Source organism: Acipenser ruthenus, chromosome 36 (genome assembly GCF_902713425.1).
Source record: "Acipenser ruthenus chromosome 36, fAciRut3.2 maternal haplotype, whole genome shotgun sequence".
Classification (NCBI taxonomy): Eukaryota; Metazoa; Chordata; class Actinopteri; order Acipenseriformes; family Acipenseridae; genus Acipenser; species Acipenser ruthenus.
In genome coordinates, this window is record NC_081224.1 from 934,477 (window position 1) to 957,335 (window position 22,859).

At 46.3% G+C, this 22,859-nt stretch overlaps 1 protein-coding gene across 5 annotated transcripts in view; it reads right to left on the minus strand.

Annotated features, from left to right (window-relative positions):
- The window catches only part of LOC117401943 (dedicator of cytokinesis protein 7-like), a 57,357-nt gene that overhangs the window by 4,323 nt on the left and 30,175 nt on the right, over nt 1-22,859 (minus strand). For 2 of the 5 annotated variants that reach the window (XM_059007907.1, XM_059007906.1), the window contains exons 19-46: nt 20,655-20,741; nt 19,563-19,794; nt 18,695-18,859; nt 17,852-18,027; nt 16,180-16,284; nt 14,979-15,065; nt 14,117-14,212; nt 13,473-13,613; nt 12,609-12,722; nt 11,982-12,152; nt 11,112-11,251; nt 10,151-10,320; nt 9,215-9,366; nt 8,288-8,470; nt 7,645-7,771; nt 7,317-7,401; nt 7,028-7,124; nt 6,451-6,585; nt 6,163-6,315; nt 5,410-5,568; nt 4,780-4,880; nt 3,869-4,061; nt 3,332-3,475; nt 2,692-2,823; nt 2,108-2,122; nt 1,231-1,356; nt 756-845; nt 104-340 (exon numbers count right to left, since the gene is read on the minus strand). In XM_059007907.1, coding sequence (XP_058863890.1) covers nt 104-340; nt 756-845; nt 1,231-1,356; nt 2,108-2,122; nt 2,692-2,823; nt 3,332-3,475; nt 3,869-4,061; nt 4,780-4,880; nt 5,410-5,568; nt 6,163-6,315; nt 6,451-6,585; nt 7,028-7,124; nt 7,317-7,401; nt 7,645-7,771; nt 8,288-8,470; nt 9,215-9,366; nt 10,151-10,320; nt 11,112-11,251; nt 11,982-12,152; nt 12,609-12,722; nt 13,473-13,613; nt 14,117-14,212; nt 14,979-15,065; nt 16,180-16,284; nt 17,852-18,027; nt 18,695-18,859; nt 19,563-19,794; nt 20,655-20,741 — 3,813 coding nt within the window. The remainder of the gene's footprint in view (nt 1-103; nt 341-755; nt 846-1,230; nt 1,357-2,107; nt 2,123-2,691; nt 2,824-3,331; nt 3,476-3,868; nt 4,062-4,779; nt 4,881-5,409; nt 5,569-6,162; nt 6,316-6,450; nt 6,586-7,027; nt 7,125-7,316; nt 7,402-7,644; nt 7,772-8,287; nt 8,471-9,214; nt 9,367-10,150; nt 10,321-11,111; nt 11,252-11,981; nt 12,153-12,608; nt 12,723-13,472; nt 13,614-14,116; nt 14,213-14,978; nt 15,066-16,179; nt 16,285-17,851; nt 18,028-18,694; nt 18,860-19,562; nt 19,795-20,654; nt 20,742-22,859) is intronic. The other 3 variants (XM_059007910.1, XM_059007909.1, XM_059007908.1) reach the window with 3 other exon arrangements.

Here is a 22,859-nt window from a genome sequence, read left to right on the forward strand (position 1 = left end):
AATCATAAAATCCTTGATAACCGTGAAAAAAAACAAATCTAGCCTTAAAACTACGACTCCCAACAGCAGCGCTGGCGTGCCGAAGGCTGCGCCAGCCCCTCACCTCCTCCTTGTGCGTGACGTTGATGCGGGTCTTGATGTAGGGGAAGGCGTGCGAGGTGGCGAGGATGGTCTTGCGTTTGTACTGTTCCTGCAGCTCCCCGTGCGCCCGCCCGTCCAGCGTGAAGGGGGTGCAGTACAGGAAGCTGCGCAGGTTGTAGTTCTTGTCGAAGTAGGTGATTCGGTCCTTCAGCTCGTAGCTGTCGAAGAACGGCTCCACGTAAGTTATCTGGATGTAGGCCTGGGAGGGGAGACGGGAGGGATTCAGAAAACACCCAAACAGGACCGAGGGAAACAAAACAGAGGGGACTGGTCTGTAATAGGCTGTGGGTTGGGCGTCTCTCATAAAAGAGACGGTATCTTGCTGCTCAAACTGTGTGAAATGACGTCTCCCGACGAGACACCCTGAACAGGATGCATTCACTTACAAGTAAAGGCTGTACTCAGGAATAGCTTTAAAAGCAAAAGATATAAGATCTATGCGTTAGACGTTCCCGTCAGGGAATTTAAAATTCAGAGAATGACCACACTTTGGCGAAGACCTCTCTGTATGCATGTAGATTTAGACATGGAGTAAGCCACAGCACTGCCTAAAGCAAAGCGACAAAAAAAAAGAGCACTAGGAGCTTTCTTTTTCGTCGGGCTGAAAGGTTTACCTTGTTGGGATCCAGCTTGGACCTGACAACTGGGTTCGAGTCCTTGACAATCTCCACCATCTCGTCTCCGAAGCGCTCTGCATAAAATTCCTGCAAAGAAAATATTCAGGTCAGACAGCGGAGTCACTGTACGAGGGAGCAGAAAAGCGACTGCAATCTTAAACTACACCCTTGAATAATATGTATAGTTTCTCAACTGGGGCTCCGAAAAGGGTAAAAGAAAACACTGGGACAGAGCAATGTAGAACAGGCAGAGCTGACAGCCAGCGTTTTGGAATGAGGAAATCAGAAGATAGCTGGGAGTTTTTGGATTCCACTGAATTTAACTTAAAAGCCAAACAAAACCGTGGTTCTTGCTGCCGAAGCCACTCAGGAGTCCTGTGAAGACCCCGTACAGCAGTGTCATGTTGTCATGTGACGGCTAGCTGCTCAGCGAGAGCAAGGGGGAGCAGCCTGTACACTGTAGACGGCATACCTCCAGCCGATGGGATATCTCCGCCAGTTTGGTGATGGAAGGCTCCTTGTACACAAACTCCTGCTCGTCCAGGTCTCCAAACTTGCAGCCGTAGAACCCGACTCGGAAATACGTGCCGAACATCCTCTAACAAAACCCTGCAGGACGAACAGAAGAGGTGTGAAGCGCACCCTGGACACGGACCGCGCAGAATTCACCCAGATCCAGACTATCAGCTACAGGACCAGTCAGTGGCGATCTTCACTGTCACATGAACACGCTGGTAAAGACTTGTCGAAACGTTTTTACAAAGCTTCTTAAACTTTCTGACCAGAATATATACTGTAATAGATTTATCTGGATCTGTGTCCCTGGTAACAGAGCTAAGCCATGGTCTACTGAGAGGTGAGAACTATCATTCAGCACTGACCCTAGCAGTGCTTTCTATTAGTTTGACCCTACAGCAATTTGCTGCAGCCCCTTCTAAATTACATTCGGATGCGAATTAAAAGACAGAATTAAAAGGGTGACTTACCAGAAGTGAGGTGTGCAGAGGGGGATCAAATGAACAACCAGAACATGTTGAAAGAGATAGCAAAGACAAACACATTAATTGATTGCATGATATATATATATATATATATATATATATATATATATAATTTATATATTTTTTTAAACCCTCAATCCTACAATTCTAGGTGATGCAAAACGTTTGGCCATAGCTGTAGATTTAAATATTTTCAATAATAACAATTAAGGGTGTTTTTTTTTTTTTTCAATCAGTGGGGAAAGGACTCATTTCACAGACAGGAAGACCACAGCATGCAGAACATGCGTGTGTGCGTGCGGGTGCATTCACAGACACACAGAAACTGAAACACAAACAGAAGCCTACCTCCCAGCCCGAGCTCTGTAAAGAAACGAGGGATCAAAAAAAGAGAAGGGTGGGGAAAGGAAAAAGGAGGGAGAAAAGAGAAAGATTTAGGATAGACATGTACAGGAGAATTTCTTTCACGTGTACAGTACCACGTGAAACCATTTTCGTTTTTTTGGTTTTTTTTGCTGCTGGCACTCATCGGGAAAAGGGATTCTTTTTTTAAACGGCTATTTATTTTTAATTGCTAGACAAAGCAATGTAAAATATGGGGTCGCCGTTATGTCAAAATAGGAAAATGATCCCACTGTCATCTCTTTGTAGCAGCCCTTGTGTGACCACGTGGTAACATCGTAGTGGAACTGTCTGCATAGCCACTGAAGATGCTTTGGTCACCATATCGGTGTAGCATTCTACCAATCCCATTGCAGCTGCTGTTGAGCTACCAACATAACCATTGCACTGCCGCTGCAGGAACCGTGAGGATGAACTGGTTACCAGTGTTCACTCCGGGCCTGACCCGCTTGAAGAAAGGCACGTGCTGAGGCGACGCTGTCAAGAGGCTCCGTGGCAGGTGAATCGGCTGCGGGACCGCGCGCTCGTACCTGGTTGTTGATTTTGTTGAAGGCGTCCTGCAGCTTGCCGTGGAGGGTGCTTAGCTTCTTGAAGTCCCGGTTGGCCTCGTGGATGGGAATGAGGATCTTGTAGACTTCGTTGATAGCCTCGTACATGGTTGCCTGCAATGGAAGAGACGGAAGGAAGGAGGAAGGAGGGAAGGAAAGAAGGGAAGGAAGGAGGGGGAGGGAGGGGAAGGAAGGAGGGGGAGGGAGGGGAAGGAAGGAGGGGAAGGAAGGAGGGGAAGGAAGGAGGGGAAGGAAGGAGGGGAAGGAAGGAGGGGGAGGGAGGGGGAGGGAGGGGGAGGGAGGGGGAGGGAGGGGGAGGGAAGGAGGGGGAGGGAAGGAGGGGGAGGGAGGGGAAGGGAACAGTGTCCTGTTGCTGAGAAACGCTGCAATGAAGACTCAAACCAAACTGCCGCGGTCATATCTCTAAAGCTGAGGGAGCACAAAGAAGCTTTGTGGCTTGGAACTTGTTTTCAGGAGACCAGGTTTCAGTGTCACTGCACGGCACACCAGGGAGACTTGGGGTTTGATACAGCAACCTCAGACTAGGTCTTTCTGTCTCCTGGAATCAGGTTTCAAACCCTGGGCTTTGCGGCGAGAGCAGGGTCTGGATCCCGTCACTCACCATGTGGAAGGAAGCAGCTGCCTGCTCCAGCAGGCCGATCAGCCCGCTCTCAGTGAAGTACTTCCCCGCGCAGATGCCCTCCTCCTCGGGGGACAGGATATCATCCGACACCGCCGACTCCTCCAGCACGTTGGAGGAAATGCTCTGCGATCGAAACAGGACAGCAGGGTCAGGACAGCGTTAACCGCGGCGGCAGAAGAACAAACACAGGGGGGAGGGGTCTCACCTGGAAGGTGATTCAGCGAGGGGGGGGTTGGGGTCTCACCTGGAAGGTGATTCAGCGAGGGGGGGGTTGGGGTCTCACCTGGAAGGTAATTCAGCGAGGGGGTCGGGGTCTCACCTGAAAGGTGATTCAGCGAAGGGGTCGGGGTCTCACCTGAAAGGTGATTCAGCGAAGGGGTCGGGGTCTCACCTGAAAGGTGATTCAGCGACGGAAGGGGAGGGGGTCAGGGTCTCACCTGGAAGGTGATTCAGCGAGGGAAGGGAAGAGGAGAGGAGAGGAGAGGAGAGGAGGGGAGGGGGGGGTCGGGGTCTCACCTGGAAGGTGACGCAGCCCACGGGCAGGTACCGGCAGTCCTCCAGCATGTTCAGGTACTCTGCCACCAGGGCGGCGGAGTGGACCAGGCACTGGGCGGCCTCGGCGTGGTTCCCGCGCTCACAGTGCTTCCCGGCCATGTTCTGGAGCCAGGTCAGCCGCAGGTCCGGAGAGTTCTGGTAACCCTTCGCTATCCTGCAGGGGAGACGAGACGAGAGAGAGAGACGGAGGGGGTCACTGCAGAGCAAACACGGGAATGTGCAGCTGTGGCCAAAAAGTTTTGCGTCACCTTGTAGAATGAATGAATTTATTATTTATTTCTTAGCAGACGCCCTTATCCAGGACGACTTACAACTGTTACAAGATATCACATTATACAGATATCACATTATTTTTTTTTACATACAATTACCCATTTATACAGTTGGGTTTTTACTGGAGCAATCTAGGTAAAGTACCTTGCTCAAGGGTACAGCAGCAGTGTCCCCCACCTGGGATTGAACCCACGACCCTCCGGTCAAGAGTCCAGAGCCCTAACCACTACTCCACACTGCTGCCCATAATTTAGCTTCATAAAGTGGAATGAAACCTGCTGAATAATGTGACGTTAACATACTGCACACCGCTATGTAATAGTCCCATCTACTTAACTGAAAAATGTGACATTCCATCCGGTAGACTTTTTTTGAGATAACATTTTATAGTTTCTTTGATTACATGCTGTTAAATAAGTGATTAAAAAAAACAAAAAAAAAAAACACATGATAAAATGAGGTTAAATTAAAAACCGCACAGGCAGGACTGCAGCAGAGTGAATGTGAATGGGACGTGTGGAGTGGAGTGGGGTGGGGTGGAGTGGGGTGGGGTGGAGTGGGGTGGAGTGGGGTGGGGTGGGGTGGGGGAGGTTACTTGCCTGTACATGAGATCAATGAGCATCTCTGGATCCTCTTGGTGTTCCTTCATCTTCACAGTGTCTGTGAGGATCATGTGCAGATTGAACACAAGGTCCTGGACCTGAAAGCACAGACACACACACGCTAGCACCCTCGCTGCGGCTCACAATGCAGGGCTCTGCATTGCAATTACAGCTCACGTACAGCTACAGCCAGGGGCTGGGCATCACCCTATAGAATGAACTAATCGTGCTTCATAGAGTCGAATGAAAGCTGCTGAATAATGTGACGTTAACATACTGAAATTGCATACCGTCGCTTTGTAGTTTTCCATAAACTTCATGCAAATGTAAAAAAGAAAAAAAAAGCCATTTCAAAATCTAAACATGAAATACTACTGTACTACTATTATGGCTTCCGGTAGACTTTTTCGATATCATTTTGTGGTTTCTTTTAATTACATGATGTTAAATAAAAATATCTAAATTATGTTTGTATATTTTAACGTCTCCACCCTAAAATTCTAGGCGATGCAAAACTTTTGTCCCTAGCTGTATGTTGCTGGTCATGTACCCCAATACACCCCTCCATGTAAAGAAAGCCTCCCAGCTCTCCGATTCACGGGGGCCGCTCACACCGCTGCTCCCTACCTGCTCGGGGAAGGTGGTGTCTCTGATCTCCAGGTCCTCCTCCGCGTAGGTCAGGATGGTCTTGAGAGAGCGGCGCAGGAACTCCTCGTTGAAGTTCTGAGACGTGCCCACCAGCGAGGAGAGGGACATGGTGACCTGCATCTTCACGCGGGCAAAGTTCTGAACCAGAGACGGAGCGTTAGGGTTACACGACACTCCCATCCGTCTCGCAAACACACAGACCGTGAACTTTTTAAATTTGTTTAAAATTTCTGTTTTATTTAATTCTGTATTGGCTCCTTGTGATGAAAGGGGATATAGAAATATGAATTCTAGGTCAAAAATTTCTCAGATAAAATTATTTGTTTATTTAGCAGACGCCTTTATCCAAGGCGACTTACAGAGACTAGGGTGTGTGAACTATGCATCAGCTGCAGAGTCACTTACAACTACGTCTCACCCGAAAGACGGAGCACAAGGAGGTTAAGTGACTTGCTCAGGGTCACACAATGAGTCAGTGGCTGAGGTGGGATTTGAAAAGGGACCTCCTGGTTACAAGCCCTTTTCTTTAACCACTGGACCACACAGCCTCCTTATATAATATTATATAAAAAGATTCCTTTAAGTATTACTACTTAAACACACAACATATTCTCTAAAACAGTAAAGTTTTGTGAATTTCTGTTTCAAACCCCAGCCAGCCAGGCGAACCGTGCCAGGCTGCACCCCCCAGCTCCCAGGCTGTGATTTTGAAGCGCCGAGGGTGGCACTTACGTTCCCGATCTCGAAGTTCTGTCTCATGAGCAGGTAGAGGGAGGCGCTGGCGTGACTGCGTATGGATCCCACGCTGCTGCTGCAGTGACGGAGAAGCCGGAGACAGAGATCCGCACACAGCTCTGTATCCTCCTCAAACAGCATCTCAGGGAACTGCAGGGAGGAGCAGGAGGAGGAGGAGGAGGAGGAGGAGGAGGAGGAGGAGGAGGAGGAACACAGCAAGACAGTTTAGAGCAAAAACAGAAACGTCACACACTGTACAAACAAAACACAAAGGGCACCGCTTACCTTGAAGACCAGAGCCCTCTGCGTAGCGAAGCAGTGCTGCAGGAAGAGGGCGCTCTGGTTACATGCCATGCTGTGCAGCAGCACCTTCAGGACCCCTCCCAGAATGCTCTCCTTCGTCTCAGACAGCAGCACCGTCTGGAGAGAGAGAGAGAGTGTTAGCAGGACCGGTAAAACACAGAGTGACGGATGATTCACCAAGGCAGAAAATAGCACTGGGTTTTTCAAAAACTGATTTAGCTGTGACCCACTGGGACTCCATTTAATTATCCTAAACAACACTGATTTCTTACTTGGGCTCCAAAGCCAAGAATAAATGCAGTTCTCTTTTTTACTGATTTATTCTTGGCTTTGACATTTTTCTTATTATATTAAATTGGGTCTGTTAGTTTATTCGCATTTTTCAAAGCACCGTTTAACATAGGAGGTTAAAAAAAAAAAAAAAAAAAAACACTTTTAAAAACTTAAGTTTAGTAAAAAAAGGGTCTTGAAATAAGAAACTCATTCTGAATCCAGTTTGTCAGTTGGCATTGTATTGCGTGGCCTGGATGTGTCAGAGAGAGAGCTGGCGAATGCTCACCTTCACAATGATCTCCAGGGTGTCGAGCACCACCAGCGTGGCTTCAGTGGCCAGATTCCCGTCCACTACAGACTCGTATTCAAGCTCTGCCTTGGTCCTGCAGCAAGACAAACACACGACGGGAGAGAGTAAGAAATGGATACCACTGCTGCTTCTAAAACAGGAAAACGCAAGCAGGACTACAGACTGGAAAGCAATCCGCTGCACCTTGAAGGGAGCAGAACGTTAAAAACGAGCAGGTTAACGGATAAAAACAGCAGCCGATCTCTGGAGCAGACGCTGGACCTACTTGTCCACTTTGTCCGTGTTCTGTCTCCAGTGCGTGACGTTCTTCCTCCAACGTACGTTCTCCTGGCCCCCGAACGGGCTTCTCTCTGACGGGGAGACAGAGAAATCGTTTTGACGGCCGGACGGACACCAACTTATAAATCCATTAAACTGTAAGAACACCACTTTAAAAAAGGTGTCCGTTAGCCAACCCATGAGTTCATGCTTTGTGAATAGGGCCTTGCACCCCTTTTATATCCCCCGCTCCCCACAGTCCAGTAATGTCCTGTCGTGTGTTTTTTTAAAAAAAAAAATTAATATATATATTAAAATATACATATCTGTCATACCCCGGCTCCGCCGCACCATCTCTTGTCGGGCCCCGATGGTCCCCAGGATGGCTTCCTCCAGACGGGCTTTCATGTCCTGGGACTTCTTGAAGGTCAGGCTGTTGATTCGTTCGAAGGCTTTCTTCCCCTGCACCAATGAGGGGGGAGGGAGAGGGGGGGAGGGAGAGGGGGGGAGGGAGAGAGGGAGAGGGAGAGAGGGAGAGGGGGAGAGGGGGGGAGGGAGAGGGGGAGAGGGGGGGAGGGAGAGGGGGGGAGGGGAGGGAGAGGGAGAGGGGGGGAGGGGGGAGGGAGAGGGGGGGAGGGGGGAGGGAGAGGAGGGGGAGGGGGGAAGGGGAGGGGGGGGGAGGAGAGGGGGGAGGAGGAAGGGGGAAGGAAGAAGGGGGGAGGGGAGAGGGAGGGAGAGGGAGGGAGAGGGAGGGAAGGAAGGGAGAGAGAGCCTTCAGTTTGCACACAAGACATGCAGACAGGCAGATGTGGGCACCGGCAGACAGAAGCAAACAGACACAGAAACACAGACAAAAGAAACAGACAGACAGACACAGAAACAGATGCACACAAACTAACACACAGACAGAAACACACACACACACACGCACGCACGCCAACGAAGAGACAGACAGTCAGAGAGGCCGGCCGGCTGCACCTTGTACTCGAAGCAGGACACACAGAGGTGCAGCAGGTCCAGCAGCCGGTTGATCTGCAGCACGGACAGCTCCGAGAACCACTTCTCCAGATCGTCCTCGTCTGCGTTCTTCAGCACCCACAGGAAGCAAACCAGCAGATTGCGGCTGGACTCCGCGGAGAGAGTGCTGTACTGCCGGGACGGCTGAGGGACGGACACACAGACAGAGAAGCCAGCCAGTTACAACTGCATCCCATTCAATGACCTCCAATATGACATCATCTCTTAACTGGATTCCATTCAATGACCTCCAATATGACATCATCTCTTAACTGGATTCAATTCAATGACCTCCTATATGACATCATCTCTTAACTGGATTCCTGACCTAAGCACTCCGTTACTGGATCCTCAGCTGATGCACTATCCTTGCAATACTTCTATGTCACTGTAGATATAACTTGCTGTCATCCTAACTTGTTGCATCCTATTTGTTATTTTAGTGGTATTATTTGCACTTAATGTAAAACTACACTGTATTTAAATATGAAGCTTGCATTGCAACCCTGTACTGCCCTGGAACGCCTGTAAGTCGCTGTGGATAAATAAATAACATGACATCATCATCTCTTAACAGTGCAGTTTTGTGTTTCGATCAGGAACTAAACATCTGATTAAAGCAGGCATTGTCTTTCAGTGCACAGCTTCTGACACTTTTTACAATGTGCAGCTACAGTGATTGCTACAGAGTCTATGTCCACCAGTAGACTGCCATGCAAGTTTTAGAATAAAATACCTCAAAAGGAGAACATATATATATAAAATGATGTCAATTCTAAAATTCTAGGCAATGCAATACTTTTGGCCACAGCTTGTAGTTAAAACTTTGTAAGCACTCTCCAGAAGTGAGTCCGTGCGGGACGCTGCACCAGGAGGGGTCTCTCTTACCACAGCAGGCAGCTGGAAGGGGTGAGTCTTGTAGTGAGGAAGAGGGGAGCCCGCGATCGCCATGGCGACAGACTGGCTGATCATGCTGCCGTTGTCCGAGTCGACGTCATCACCCGGCGCCGAGGCGTGGCGAACTCGCGGGGCGTGGTTCTCTGTGCGCCCGACAACAACGGAACAGAGTCAAGCACGGCAACCGTTGGAAAATCAACCCATAAAGGCTGTACGGTATTCCCCTTGGACTTGATTACAGAAACAACGCAACAGCCAATTCGTTAACAATGATACAAGCAACTGATGGCAAGGACATTATAAGTGTTTTGCTTCACGACAGCAGGGAGGTGAATGCCATATGCAGTTTAGTTAGCCTGTCCTGCATTTTCTAGAGGGCACACTAGAGGGCGCTCTCTGGCTGGAAAAACAGGTTTGTCACAGATTACTACTGAAATACAGTGTTTGACCAGCAGGTGTCTCACACTAAAGAGCGGGTCACCATAGAAGTGATTCTTTATCGAAATACTTCACCTTAGAAATTTGAGCAAGCATGCAGTTAAACTAAAGCAACTTTTCAAATCCTGATCTTAATCAAACACACACACACATAAAACTTAATCTTTCAAAATGATCAAATCTACTCACACAGTTGATACCTTGCCAAAACGTAACAGGAGCTTAGAAACTTTTTTTATGTGTGTGATTATTTTAAAAAGTATTTAAACTCGACTAACAAATGTATTTGTGTCATTTGATACACTACAGTTTTTTTGCCATTAACAAAATCACACTAAGTTATCACAATATAATTCAAGATTTTTTTTTAAATAATGCTAATAAATGTTTCGATGCTGCCTGTTAAAAATGCTCCAATTCAAAAAAAAAAAAAAAATTCTCAAAAGGAGAACGACGGCGCTGAACGGGTTAAACTGGGACCACACCCACCTGTGAAGTCATAGAGCTGGGGCAGGGTCTCCATGACGATGCCGATGAGTGGCAGGTAGAGCTGAGCCACGTGCGCGCGGACCTGGCGCTCGGTGTAACGCGGGTCCGAGTCGTGGCTGCGCAGCAGGTTGTGCACGGTGCTGATCGCTTTCTTGTGCAGGAAGAAGACCCTGAGAAACGGGGAGGGGAGCTGAGCACACAAACATGACAGCAAAAGCACCTTGGCAAAAACAGCAAGGTTACAGTGAGGTTTAACGTCATTACACACCTTGAGCCGTTTAAACTAGTCCAAGTCTTTGCAACCAAGTTAAAAAGAATCAGAGAGTGCTGGTATTTCTTTTAATTAATCAAAATGAGGTGAATGTTGATTTTTTTTTTTTTTTTGCACGTATCACACATTAACCCAGCAGTGACGCAAATGTCACTAGATGCAGATTTTGTGCCGACAGAGTTTAGGGATGAAATGCTGGTTTCAAAGACTACCACTAATCATTGATACCTAAAAACTGTGAAACCGTCAGTACTGTGCAATGTGTTTCTTTCAAAACTGCAAATCTGTTATTTTATGTAATCAAGGAAACTACAAAATGATATCGCAAGTGTCTACCGGAAGCCATAATAGTAGTACAGTAGTATTTCATGTTAGATTTCAAAACATCACATTTCACAATTGTTGTCAGTTTTTCATTAAGTGTATGGAAAACTACAAAGCGGTGTGCAGTTCAATATGTTAACATCATTCAGCAGGTTTCATTCGACTTTATGAAGCACAATGAGTTAATTCTGTAGGGTGATGCAAAACTTTTGCTCAGAGCTGTATGCGGTGAATAGAAATGTACAGTCAGTAAGATCACACAGTTTTCATAGTCAATGCTTCATCAGAGCCACTATGCAGCACAGCACTGGTTTGAAACAGCAGGGCTGGTGCTGACAGATTTGGGGGAGGGTGTCTCTCTCTCACCCCTCTCCGTCGGGCTCCAGAATCAGGGCCAGCTCGGTGAGGAGGAGGCCGGACAGGAAGTGCTGCTGGCGGAACGGCACTGACAGCTCAAACATGTTGGTGATCCGCAGGTCCTGCTGCAAGCTGGAGAAAGCTGAGCCCTGCACAGAGAGAGAGAGAGAGAGAGAGAGAGAGAGAGAGTTTGGTGGTCCAGTGGTTCAAATCCCGGCTCAGCCACTGACTCACTGTGTCTGTGTGTGTCTGCGTGTGTCACCCTGAGCAAGTCACTTCACCTCCTTGTGCTCCGTCCTTCGTATTAGACGTAAAACAAACAAGGTCCTATTGGAAGCGATTCTGCAGCAGCAGTTGTTGATGATTCATAGTTCCCCCCTAGTCTCTAAGATAAAAGCATCTGCTAAACAACCAGTTATTATTATTATTATTATTATTATTATTATTATTATAAAAATAATAATTATTAAGTAAGGGAGGGTTAGGCTTTGGATGTGATCAAGGCTGCAGATTCAACTTTAAGGTACAAGGGATGTGTCCCACAAATTAAAACCATGCAACCGTTCTTGTTTTTCTAATGAGGTGCACGAAACAGGGTTTAAAATGTATTGACAGGTTGGATCTGGTCCAGATTGTCAGTTTCCTCCTCGTGATGCTCGAGTCGCTCTCAAAATGTGTTTGAAGAAGAAACCGGTTGAACAACTACAAGCGCTCGATTCCGTGTGCAGCTGAAGGGGTTAATAGAGTCTCGGTTGGTTTTCACAGACCCTGATTAGCACTGACCCTGAATTGTTCAATGTTAGAGGGATGTAGATTCTTTAATTACACAATGTTAAATAAAATATCTGAATTATATATATCATTGTGTGTGAGAGGTACCTGGGAGGTGGCGGAGGAGATGGAAGGGGAGGGCGAGGCGGGGGGGCTCAGGGTGCTGCAGGGCAGGTTCAGAGTGATGTAGTGCTCATGACAACACACAATTCGGGTGAAGTCCATCCGCAGGGCAGTCAGAGCATTGGGGTTCTGACTCGTCTGGAGTTTGTTGCCGATCTGCCAGGGGGGAGAGGGAGAGAGGGGGGGAGAGAGGAGGGGAGAGAGGAGGGGAGAGGAGGGGAGAGAGGAGGAAGGGGGGAGAGAGGAGGAAGGGGGGAGAGAGGAGAGAGGGGGGAGAGAGGAGGAAGGGGGGAGAGGGGGGAGAGAGGAGGAAGGGGGGAGAGGGGGGAGAGAGGAGGAAGAGAGGAGGAAGGGGGGAGAGGGGGGGGAGGAGTGGGGAGAGTGGGGAGAGGGGGGGGAGAGGAGTGGGGAGAGAGGGGGGAGGGGAGGAGAGAGGGGGAGAGAGAGGAGAGTGGAGGAGAGAGGAGAGGAGAGGGGAAGAGGGAGAGAGAGAGATGGAGAATAGGAGAGGAGGAGAGAAAAAAAGAGGAACAAGTTGAAGGTTGATTTAAAAACGAACGCATTCTTCAGTTGTCAAATTTACTACATAATAAGAGCAGGACAGCATTTCACCTGTTTACAGTAAGAGCGGATGAGGCTGAAGACGAAGCCCCTGTCCATCAGCGAGAGCAGGTCGTTGATGAAGAAAGCCAGGCTGGTGTTCAAACGCTCAACCAGCTCCACGTCCTGAAGAGAGCGGAGGAGAGGAAACCGTGTTAGAAATGCACAAGCACAGGAAAGACTGCTGTGCAAATAAAAAGGGCAGGTGAACCGATTTACAAACTAATCAAGGACTTTACCTTGAGCTTAGCAAACAGCTGCACGCTTTATGTCCTCAATTCATGATACAACATGCGAGTAGCAAGTTCACTTAAAATGCCATTGATGAAATATCGCTCTAGAGAGACTGTGGCAGAGCAGGGCTCTGCCCTTGTAAATATTGGCAGGGATGGGGTTAAATTCTCCTCCCTGCTCAGGTTTATTGTCCCAGGTGGGAATAATTATCAATCAATTAACACCCAGCCACCTGACTTAAAAGGAGGCGTCCGCTCCTCAGTAGAGAGAGGTAGCTGAGGAAGCAAGTGGGTAGTTTGTGTTGCTTGCTGGGTTTTTCTTTGTGCTGTTTTTTTTGTTAATTTTGTAATCCAGTGAAGGCAAAGCTCAGCCTGGAAGCCTTACTTTTGCTTCATGTTTATTGTTTGTGTTTAAAAACCTTTCGTTTGGCCCTCGTGCCTGTTTATTTGGTGTCTTATTTATTAAAAGCCTTTGTTTGAACTGCAGTCTGTCTCTGGGCCTCATCCCTTGCGCCATCCTGTCACACACACACACTATTTCAGTACTGGTTTCTCCAACTTTCCAGTGAGGATATAACCCAATAATCCTCTCCTCCAGACTGGGTATTATTGCTGCACGCGCAGAGAGAGGAGGAGCCTCTACCTTGTGGAAGCGGCTGGCGATGTCGGCACTGATGGCGCACACCAGGGCTGAGATATCGTCCACGAAGCGGTCCGGGAACCTGGTCTTGCGGGGCGTGTCCAGCTTGTCGGTCAGGTACAGGTGATGGGCCATGCTCTTCACCTGCGAGAACACAGCGCCGGGTTCGAGAGCGTCACGCAACATTAAAAACTGACTTACAAGTTAACGTCTCAGATATTTCACTTAAAAAGGAGATGCAAATTTTATTTCATTTTTTTTCCATCTTTGAGTGGGTCTTTCATCTTTTTACTGATCGTTTTTTATATAAAAAATGTAAAAAAAATCCTTGAATATGCATGTTTAAATTGTTTAGGACTTCCTATTGCAATCTGTAGAAACTCCCGTTCGAAATAAATCGCATGACAACCAACCGCTAGATTCAATTAGAAATCATAGCGCTGCAATCCATAAAGCTTTTACATCTGCAACCCATTTAATGCTAAAACACTGCATAAAATGCACTGCAACTCCACTCACAGGGCCAGCTGCGTGAATCTCAGGCATGATCTTTGTAGCACCTGCCGGCACACAAGACCCTGGCAATATGATGCACAGTGACAGTACTGAAAGAGTGAGGATCCTGGAATAATCTAGGAGGTACGTACCATGAGCTGGAAAAAGAACCACGCTTGTTGCAAGGAAGCCTCTTTCACAGAACTTGTGCTGACAACCCATTGCAGAGCCAGCTCTTCATGGAGCAACTACACACAGAGAGAGACACGCGTTAACACGCGAGCATTAACACAGACTGGAGAATGCAGTAACACCTGCCTTTATTAGCCCATCAAATTGCTAAGATTTTGAAAAACCCTTGCCCTCCCTGCCTCTTGTTAACTTCAGTATCATTGCCTACCGCTTCAACCCTTATCTTCCTCCCCTCGGATCGAGCAGATTTTTAATTTCGTAAAACTTAAAAGATGTTTCGTGGCTTGTCTACGTGTTGGGATCAATTTCCCTTGCTTTCAATAAAAAACAAAACAGCAGCCATGTCATAACTTCTTCATCGTGACATTTAGCTGACTACGTTTTTCAACTTTGCGTCCCATCTTTCAACATTTAATGCTAAACAGTGTCTGTAGCCTGAAGGTAAAAGTCTAACAGTAGGGCCTTTATGTCAAAGCAGACCTGCACACAGCAAGACTTGATACACATGGTGGCAAAATAATAAGAATGCATCAATAGACAGGTTCACTTCTGCAAAGCACTGTCATTCCATGTAGAGGTGAAACAGCTTCCATAGTAAATATTACATGTGTGTGTCTCTCGCTTCTTGGCAGAAATTCCTTGCCTATGCCAGCAAGCTTGCCCTCCAGCTGATGTTCAGTGCTTAGGGGGCAGAAAGAGGGAATTGATAAGCTCAGTAAATGTGGCCCAGTGCTTTGCAGGAGTGAGCTGTGCACGAGACAGAGGGAGAGGGGAGAGGGGAGAGGGGAGAGGGAGAGCAGAGGGAGGGAGGTGGTCCTCTACCTTTCTGGCGGTCTGCCGTGCCTGGGTGGATGAGGAGCAAGAGGTGCTGACAAAGGCAGACATGCGGTTTGTAGTCCGCTCTGCAGCCTGGGCAGGGAGGAGGAGGATGATGATAGGAGACAGGGCCGGTGAGCAATGGAAGAGAGAGGGAGAGAAAGAGGAGAGAAGCGAAATGAGTGAGGATGGCAAGAGATCGATGTGTTAATGGTTAAACCCTGCTTGACTGAACTTTGAATTATTATTAATATTATTAATTACTGCTATTATTAAAGTGGCCCAAAATAAATAATGAAAAAATAAAAGTAGGTTTTGCACAAACATTGATTAAAATAAACTAATAATAATAATAATAATAATAATAATAATAAACAGTACGACTCTTGTGGGCAGCTTGATCTTAGCTGCTGTCTGATCTTCATGCTTGGGCAGCACTGCTGTCCACGGTCATGACTTACAAAGTTCAGAGAGCCTGTGCAATCCGACGCCCTGACGGTGATTAAGAAGGAATGGATGGGATGGGATGATGAAACTCTGAAACATGATTAATGATCAAAACAGGTCGGGCCAGCAGCATGGCTCTCCTTTTTCTCCCCCCTCGTCGGATGCACTGTGCCGGGCTTCTGAAAACGGGCATCAGCGAAAGAAAGAGATGTGCAGAAACAGAAAAGAAAAAGCGACCTGCGGACGTGTGGGAGCAGCACTTCAGAGATGTGCTTACTGATGCCTTGATAGACAGCATGCAGACCAGTATACAGGTCTGTAGGAAAGAGAACTCAACACTGCAGAGCTGTATAGAGGTTTATAGGAAGAGAACTCCACTCAACACTGCAGAGCTGTATAGAGGTCTATAGGAAAGAGAACTCCACTCAACACTGCAGAGCTGTATAGAGGTCTATAGGAAAGAGAACTCCACTCAACACTGCAGAGCTGTATAGAGGACTATAGGAAAGAGAACTCCACTCAACACTGCAGAGCTGTTAGAGGTCTATAGGAAAGAGAACACTGCAGAGCTGTATAGAGGTCTATAGGAAAGAGAACAACACATAGTTGCTCAGTGTTAGAAGTGTTCAAACTGTTGAAATACTGTATCTGAATAAATAAATTTGGAGGCATGCTTATGCTTTGAGTGTTCTCAGCAGTTTTATCAGACACGGACACACACACACACACGCACACACACAGAGGTTCATTGGTAAAGCACCTGCTTGAGGTCACAGCTGGAGTTGGGGTGGTTTCTGCGCAGCACAGCTCTGGCACCCCCTGGAGCGTAAGCAGAATTAACCCAGGAGTGCGATCGATCAATCCCCTGCAGCCATCCGGGAGAGAGGGAGAGAGAGCGAGCAGCACCACAGACAGAGAGAGGAAGGGAGGGAGGGAGGGAGAGAGGGAGCAGCACCACAGACAGAGAGAGGAAGGGAGGGAGGGAGGGAGAAGGAAGAGGGAGAGCAGCACCACAGAGAGACAAAGAGACAGAAAGAGACAGAGGGAGGGAGAAGAGAAGCAGATCAATCAGGTATCCCATCTCAGAAAGACCACTCCAGCTTGAAACTTAAAGGAAAATCCATCCATATCCCTTAAAAAAAGAAAAGAAAAAAAAAGAAACCCAAAATGCTGGCCTGTTTGTTTTCAGCAGACTACCCCCGGTTGTTGCAGTGGGTCCACTTGGCTCGACAGGGTCGTCCCGTGAGTATGTACCCGTGTACAGGACAAAGGGGCTAAGCAGAGCTCTACTGTGTACAGCAGATCATGGGAGTGTACAGCTCTGGGCCAAAAGTTTTGCATCACCCTATAGAATTCTCTCATGTTGCTTCATAAAGGTCGAATGAAACCTGCTGAATAATGTTACGTTAACATATTGAATTACAAACCGCTTTGTAGTTTTTCCATATACTTAATGGAAAAGAGACCATTTTAGAAATCTGACATTTCAAAATCTAACAAGAAATACTGTACTACTATTATGGCTTCCAGTAGGCCTGTGTGATATAATTGTCTAGTTTCTTAGACTACATGATGTTAGACAAAAGTCTCAATCCTAAAATTCTAGGTGATGCAAAACTTTTGCCCATTAGCTGTAGAATGAATTTGTTCCGGCTGCATTTAGATGAAGGTAATCTTCCAGAAGGAAGGAATTTTTTTTTTTTAAATACTCAAATTTCAAGTATTCATGAAGGTTGTTACCTTGTAAGTCCACATCCAAGAGTATTGCAGACTCGACAACTTTATATTTTGGTGTATAACTGAACGCAGTGTACTGTCGGTACACAGACACCTCACTGTAAGTCCTCGTCTCTTGTTCTGTGCTTATCGAATCAACATCGCGAGAGACGGAAAACGTCAGCCCTTCGTGTTCAATGGCAGAAATCGAGATCCACTCAAAAGGCAATTATAATATATCATAACACGCAAATAAAACCATTCATTTACACACCTGATCATGCATTACACACACAAAAAAGTTAAATGCATCTCAGATTCACTCAGAGTAGGTGTTTAAAAGAATTTAAAGCCGTTTTTCTAAATCCTGAGCATTTAAAAAGATTCTCATCACGCAAGCAAGTGCTGGGAAAGAACCCAGATTACTCACTATAATTTGGTATGGGCAATACTTCCCATTTGCCTCGTAATGTAATTCCAGATTCTCTTGCATTCTCGTTATCGGGTGCAACACGAACGCCCCGTTTCCGCTGGCTGGAGCTCCCGGTTACGGCTGCCCACGGCAACAAAACAGGGTGAAGCGTCCTTTTGATTTGGGCGGGCAAGCTGCGGGCAGCCGAAGCCTGAAGCACCAGAGAGTGGCAACGAGGCCTGTCTCTTCGCTATGGCTCCTGAGGATATATAAAGGGTGCACAGAGCAGTATAGAGCCCCACACCTTGGTTCCGATGATTTTCTGCACCTCTTCATCGGGGGAGGTTGGGGTGCTCGTCAGGTCCGGGTTGCTGTTGCTGATGCTCCTGGACCGGGACAGGTTGAGGCTGCTGGGTCGGCCCGTGGTGCGGGACAAGGTGGCGTACTGGATGGGACCTCCGTAAGGTGGACTGCCCATCACTGGGGAAGCAAAACAGGACAGCGGGGAAGTCAGCGAGACACGGCTGGAGTTGTCAGGGAAAGCATCCAACATGTGTACAAAAAAGTCAGACAGGCATCTCGGATTCTCACAGCAGCTAAAGAATGATTCAACACAACCCGTCCACAACTCTTAAACTCTCAATAGCGCAGAGTTTTGAAATACTAAAAGAGACTTGCAGTAAATTCAATGACAAACGTTTCGACTAGAAGTCTTTTTCACTGTGCTGTTAAATTGGAGTGCATGCCAGTTATTCTTTTTATGCAGAACTATTAAAAAAACTCTCAACAGTGCTACATTTAAAAAAAATATAATTTAAAACAAATGACATGACTGAGTAACGTTCCAAAACGTTTACATTCAGACACCGCAATAGAAATTGTCAAAACGTTTGTCACTGAATTTAGACATCAAAAAAAAGGCTTCTGGTCCAAACGCTTTGTCACTGGATTACTTTCCAGGATTTCTAAATCCAACTCTCTCGCAACCCAAAAGTGAGAGGCTGCCCCATGACCAGTAATTACAGCAGAACCCTTTTCCGGTCTGGCTGCTAGAAACGTGGTTGTGAAATTCGGCGGTTCTCTCTGCTTAAGGAAAGACGATCCCCGTCCTCCAGCAGCCTCTGCTACAGACAGCTCTGTTACTCACTGCTCCCCAGCAGACCCGACTCCTGGCTGGGCAGGTGGAAGCAGTAATGGATGTAAGACGCCAGGAGGCTGTTTCGGCCGTGCTGGTCCTGGTTCCCCTCCAGATCCTTGTGGATTTTGTTCACAAGCAGCGCCATGGCTTCAAAGGCAGCCCGGCCCAGATTCACTGCAGAGCCAAATTAAGAACAGGTCATTTAAATCTCTTATTTAATGTAAAATAAAAACAAACGTGTGATTCGCTTTGAAGATATGAAACAGCAATACCATGTTAGCAGCAATTGATAAAACTATTCTTTCACCGTATAATCTAATGTCGCAATGTGTCAATTTTATATATGAAATCGGTGCTACAATGACTATGATTGATATAAATGGTTGGTAAAAAGGAGCGACTGTTTCTTTTCGGTATACTGACACATAGTTATTTAATCTTCATTATCTCATGTTCTGTAATCTGATGTGTCATGGTACTATTTGATGAATGTTAAACTAATGTTTATCATACTTTTAGTCATACTATGTGTTGCATATCAATTTGAATAAAAACGTCAATTATATTTAATGAGTCGTTCAGCAGACGCTTTTATCCAAAGCGACTTACAGACTAGAGGGTGAACTATGCATCACAACTCCTGCTGCAGAGTCACTTCCAATAGGACCTCGTTTGTTTTACGTCTCGTCCAAAGGACGGAGCACAAGGAGGTTCAGTGACTTGCTCAGGGTCACACACACACAGTGCGAGTCAGTGCCTGAGCTGGGATTTGAACCTCCCTGGTATCAGGCCCCTTTTCTGTAACCACCAAGCCTCCCTGGAATAATTCTTAGAGAAAATAAGACCCGATGATCACACTAGCGAGAATCCCACGTACCGATCTGTCCCCCGATGACGGGAGGGCGCACGATGAGCAGGATCAGCTTGTTGAGGATCTGGTGGACGAAGCGCACGGCCGTCTCCAGACCGGCGCTCCTGATCTGGGAGATGCTGGACTTGAGCTCCGCCTCCACGTTGTTCTCGGAGATGATGACGTCTTTGAGGCGGAAGGGGAAGCAGTATTCCTCCAACACGTGCACCAGCGTGAAGAACTTATCCAGCTGCGCGTCCTGAGCAAAGGAAAGGGAACGGCCGCGCACACACACACGCAGGCGGCACGCGGATTCAGCGCGGTTACACAGGGCAGGGGGAGGCAGTTTCAAACATTCATATAGACCGACGCTTTGAAAATGTTATTTATTTATTTTAACCAGGTAGTCACATTGATATTCAAAATCTCTTTTTTCAAGAGAGACCTGGCCAATTATTTGCAACTTTAAAAATGAATTAAAACAAGTACATTTATCAGAAATAACATTAACAACCTGATTTTTAAAATCTCTTAATGATATATAAATCAGATTTAAAAGATGTTTTTGAAGGTTGTTCCACGACCAAATAAAACAACGTCAGGATCAAAACGCGTTTCAACGTTTGAAGTTTTTCTTTTTGTGAACACACTAAAATCAGGGTCAGCTCCTGGTTTTTAAAATGATTTAAATTCCATTTCCAATTCATTTTGAAAAATCAATGCCAATTCCCATTCCTTTTTAATCAATTCCAACACATCACTGATCAAAACTGCTATCCGCAGTATTCTGTTAAAACGAGCTTCTCGCAACAGTGGCAACATCAAATTACTTCAATTGAACTCACTGTTTGTTAGTCTGTTAAACTGGCTTCAAATTACAGCAGCTGAACAAATCACAATCATTATTATGCCTCTAAAACATCAATTGCAATTCCTTCGAAGGAACTGGAACTGGAACTGGGGATTGATTTTAGAAATTGATGAACCAATAAAAAAATCGACCCCAGCCCCGTTCATGATTTAGAATTCCGATGGAGCGTTTTGCAAATGAAATCCCGTCAGAAACAAAGGGATTGGGTTTCGCTTCTGCAACGCGGCGTCTCCTTCAATCACGCTCACCTGCGTGTGCACAGAGGAGGCAGCAGTCACTTCCACATTGAAGACTCCTTTGTGATTGTCCACCCACTTCATACCGGGCAGCTGCACCTGGAACACAAAACACCCAGTTTGAGGTCTCGAGCCTCACTTTGTAGCAAGCACAAGAGGGAAGAGATGCATTTTTAAAAATCAAAACCATTCTAACTGTAATAACGCGACTGCTCCGTCCTGAAAACCAGCTGAATTCTGACCTGAGTGGTCTTTGGTTTCCTCATTCCAGACAGCATATTGCCCCCCGAGCGCTTTTTAAATGATTTGGCTGCATCTCCTCTATAGTGTAGTACAGTATAGTACAGTATAGTACAGTATAGTACAGTACAGCACACCGCTATGGCCAAATGTTTTTGCATCACCCTGTAGAATGAACTGATTCTGCTTTATAAAGCTGAATGAAACCTGCTGAATACCGTTATGATTATTACATACCGCTTTGTAGTTTTCCATTGATGAACTGACGCAAATTGAAAAATGTATTTCATGATCGAAACCGAACATGAAATACTGTACTATTACAGCTATAGCATAGCATAGCACAGCTGTAGCATAGCACAGCTCTAGCATAGCATAGCACAGCTCTAGCATAGCATAGCACAGCTCTAGCATAGCACAGCTCTAGCATACAGTGCCTTGCGAAAGTATTCGGCCCCCTTGAACTTTGCGACCTTTTGCCACATTTCAGGCTTCAAACATAAAGATATGAAACTGTAATTTTTTGTGAAGAATCAACAACAAGTGGGACACAATCATGAAGTGGAACGAAATTTATTGGATATTTCAAACTTTTTTAACAAATAAAAAACTGAAAAATTGGGCGTGCAAAATTATTCAGCCCCCTTAAGTTAATACTTTGTAGCGCCACCTTTTGCTGCGATTATAGCTATAAGTCGCTTGGGGTATGTCTCTATCAGTTTTGCACATCGAGAGACTGAAATTTTTGCCCATTCCTCCTTGCAAAACAGCTCGAGCTCAGTGAGGTTGGATGGAGAGCATTTGTGAACAGCAGTTTTCAGTTCTTTCCACAGATTCTCGATTGGATTCAGGTCTGGACTTTGACTTGGCCATTCTAACACCTGGATATGTTTATTTGTGAACCATTCCATTGTAGATTTTGCTTTATGTTTTGGATCATTGTCTTGTTGGAAGACAAATCTCCGTCCCAGTCTCAGGTCTTTTGCAGACTCCATCAGGTTTTCTTCCAGAATGGTCCTGTATTTGGCTCCATCCATCTTCCCATCAATTTTAACCATCTTCCCTGTCCCTGCTGAAGAAAAGCAGGCCCAAACCATGATGCTGCCACCACCATGTTTGACAGTGGGGATGGTGTGTTCAGGGTGATGAGCTGTGTTGCTTTTACGCCAAACATAACGTTTTGCATTGTTGCCAAAAAGTTCGATTTTGGTTTCATCTGACCAGAGCACCTTCTTCCACATGTTTGGTGTGTCTCCCAGGTGGCTTGTGGCAAACTGTAAACGACACTTTTTATGGATATCTTTAAGAAATGGCTTTCTTCTTGCCACTCTTCCATAAAGGCCAGATTTGTGCAGTATACGACTGATTGTTGTCCTATGGACAGAGTCTCCCACCTCAGCTGTAGATCTCTGCAGTTCATCCAGAGTGATCATGGGCCTCTTGGCTGCATCTCTGATCAGTCTTCTCCTTGTATGAGCTGAAAGTTTAGAGTGACGGCCAGGTCTTGGTAGATTTGCAGTGGTCTGATACTCCTTCCATTTCAATATTATCGCTTGCACAGTGCTCCTTGGGATGTTTAAAGCTTGGGAAATCTTTTTGTATCCAAATCCGGCTTTAAACTTCTCCACAACAGTATCTCGGACCTGCCTGGTGTGTTCCTTGTTCTTCATGATGCTCTCTGCGCTTTAAACGGACCTCTGAGACTATCACAGTGCAGGTGCATTTATACGGAGACTTGATTACACACAGGTGGATTCTATTTATCATCATTAGTCATTTAGGTCAACATTGGATCATTCAGAGATCCTCACTGAACTTCTGGAGAGAGTTTGCTGCACTGAAAGTAAAGGGGCTGAATAATTTTGCACGCCCAATTTTTCAGTTTTTTATTTGTTAAAAAAGTTTGAAATATCCAATAAATTTCGTTCCACTTCATGATTGTGTCCCACTTGTTGTTGATTCTTCACAAAAAATTAC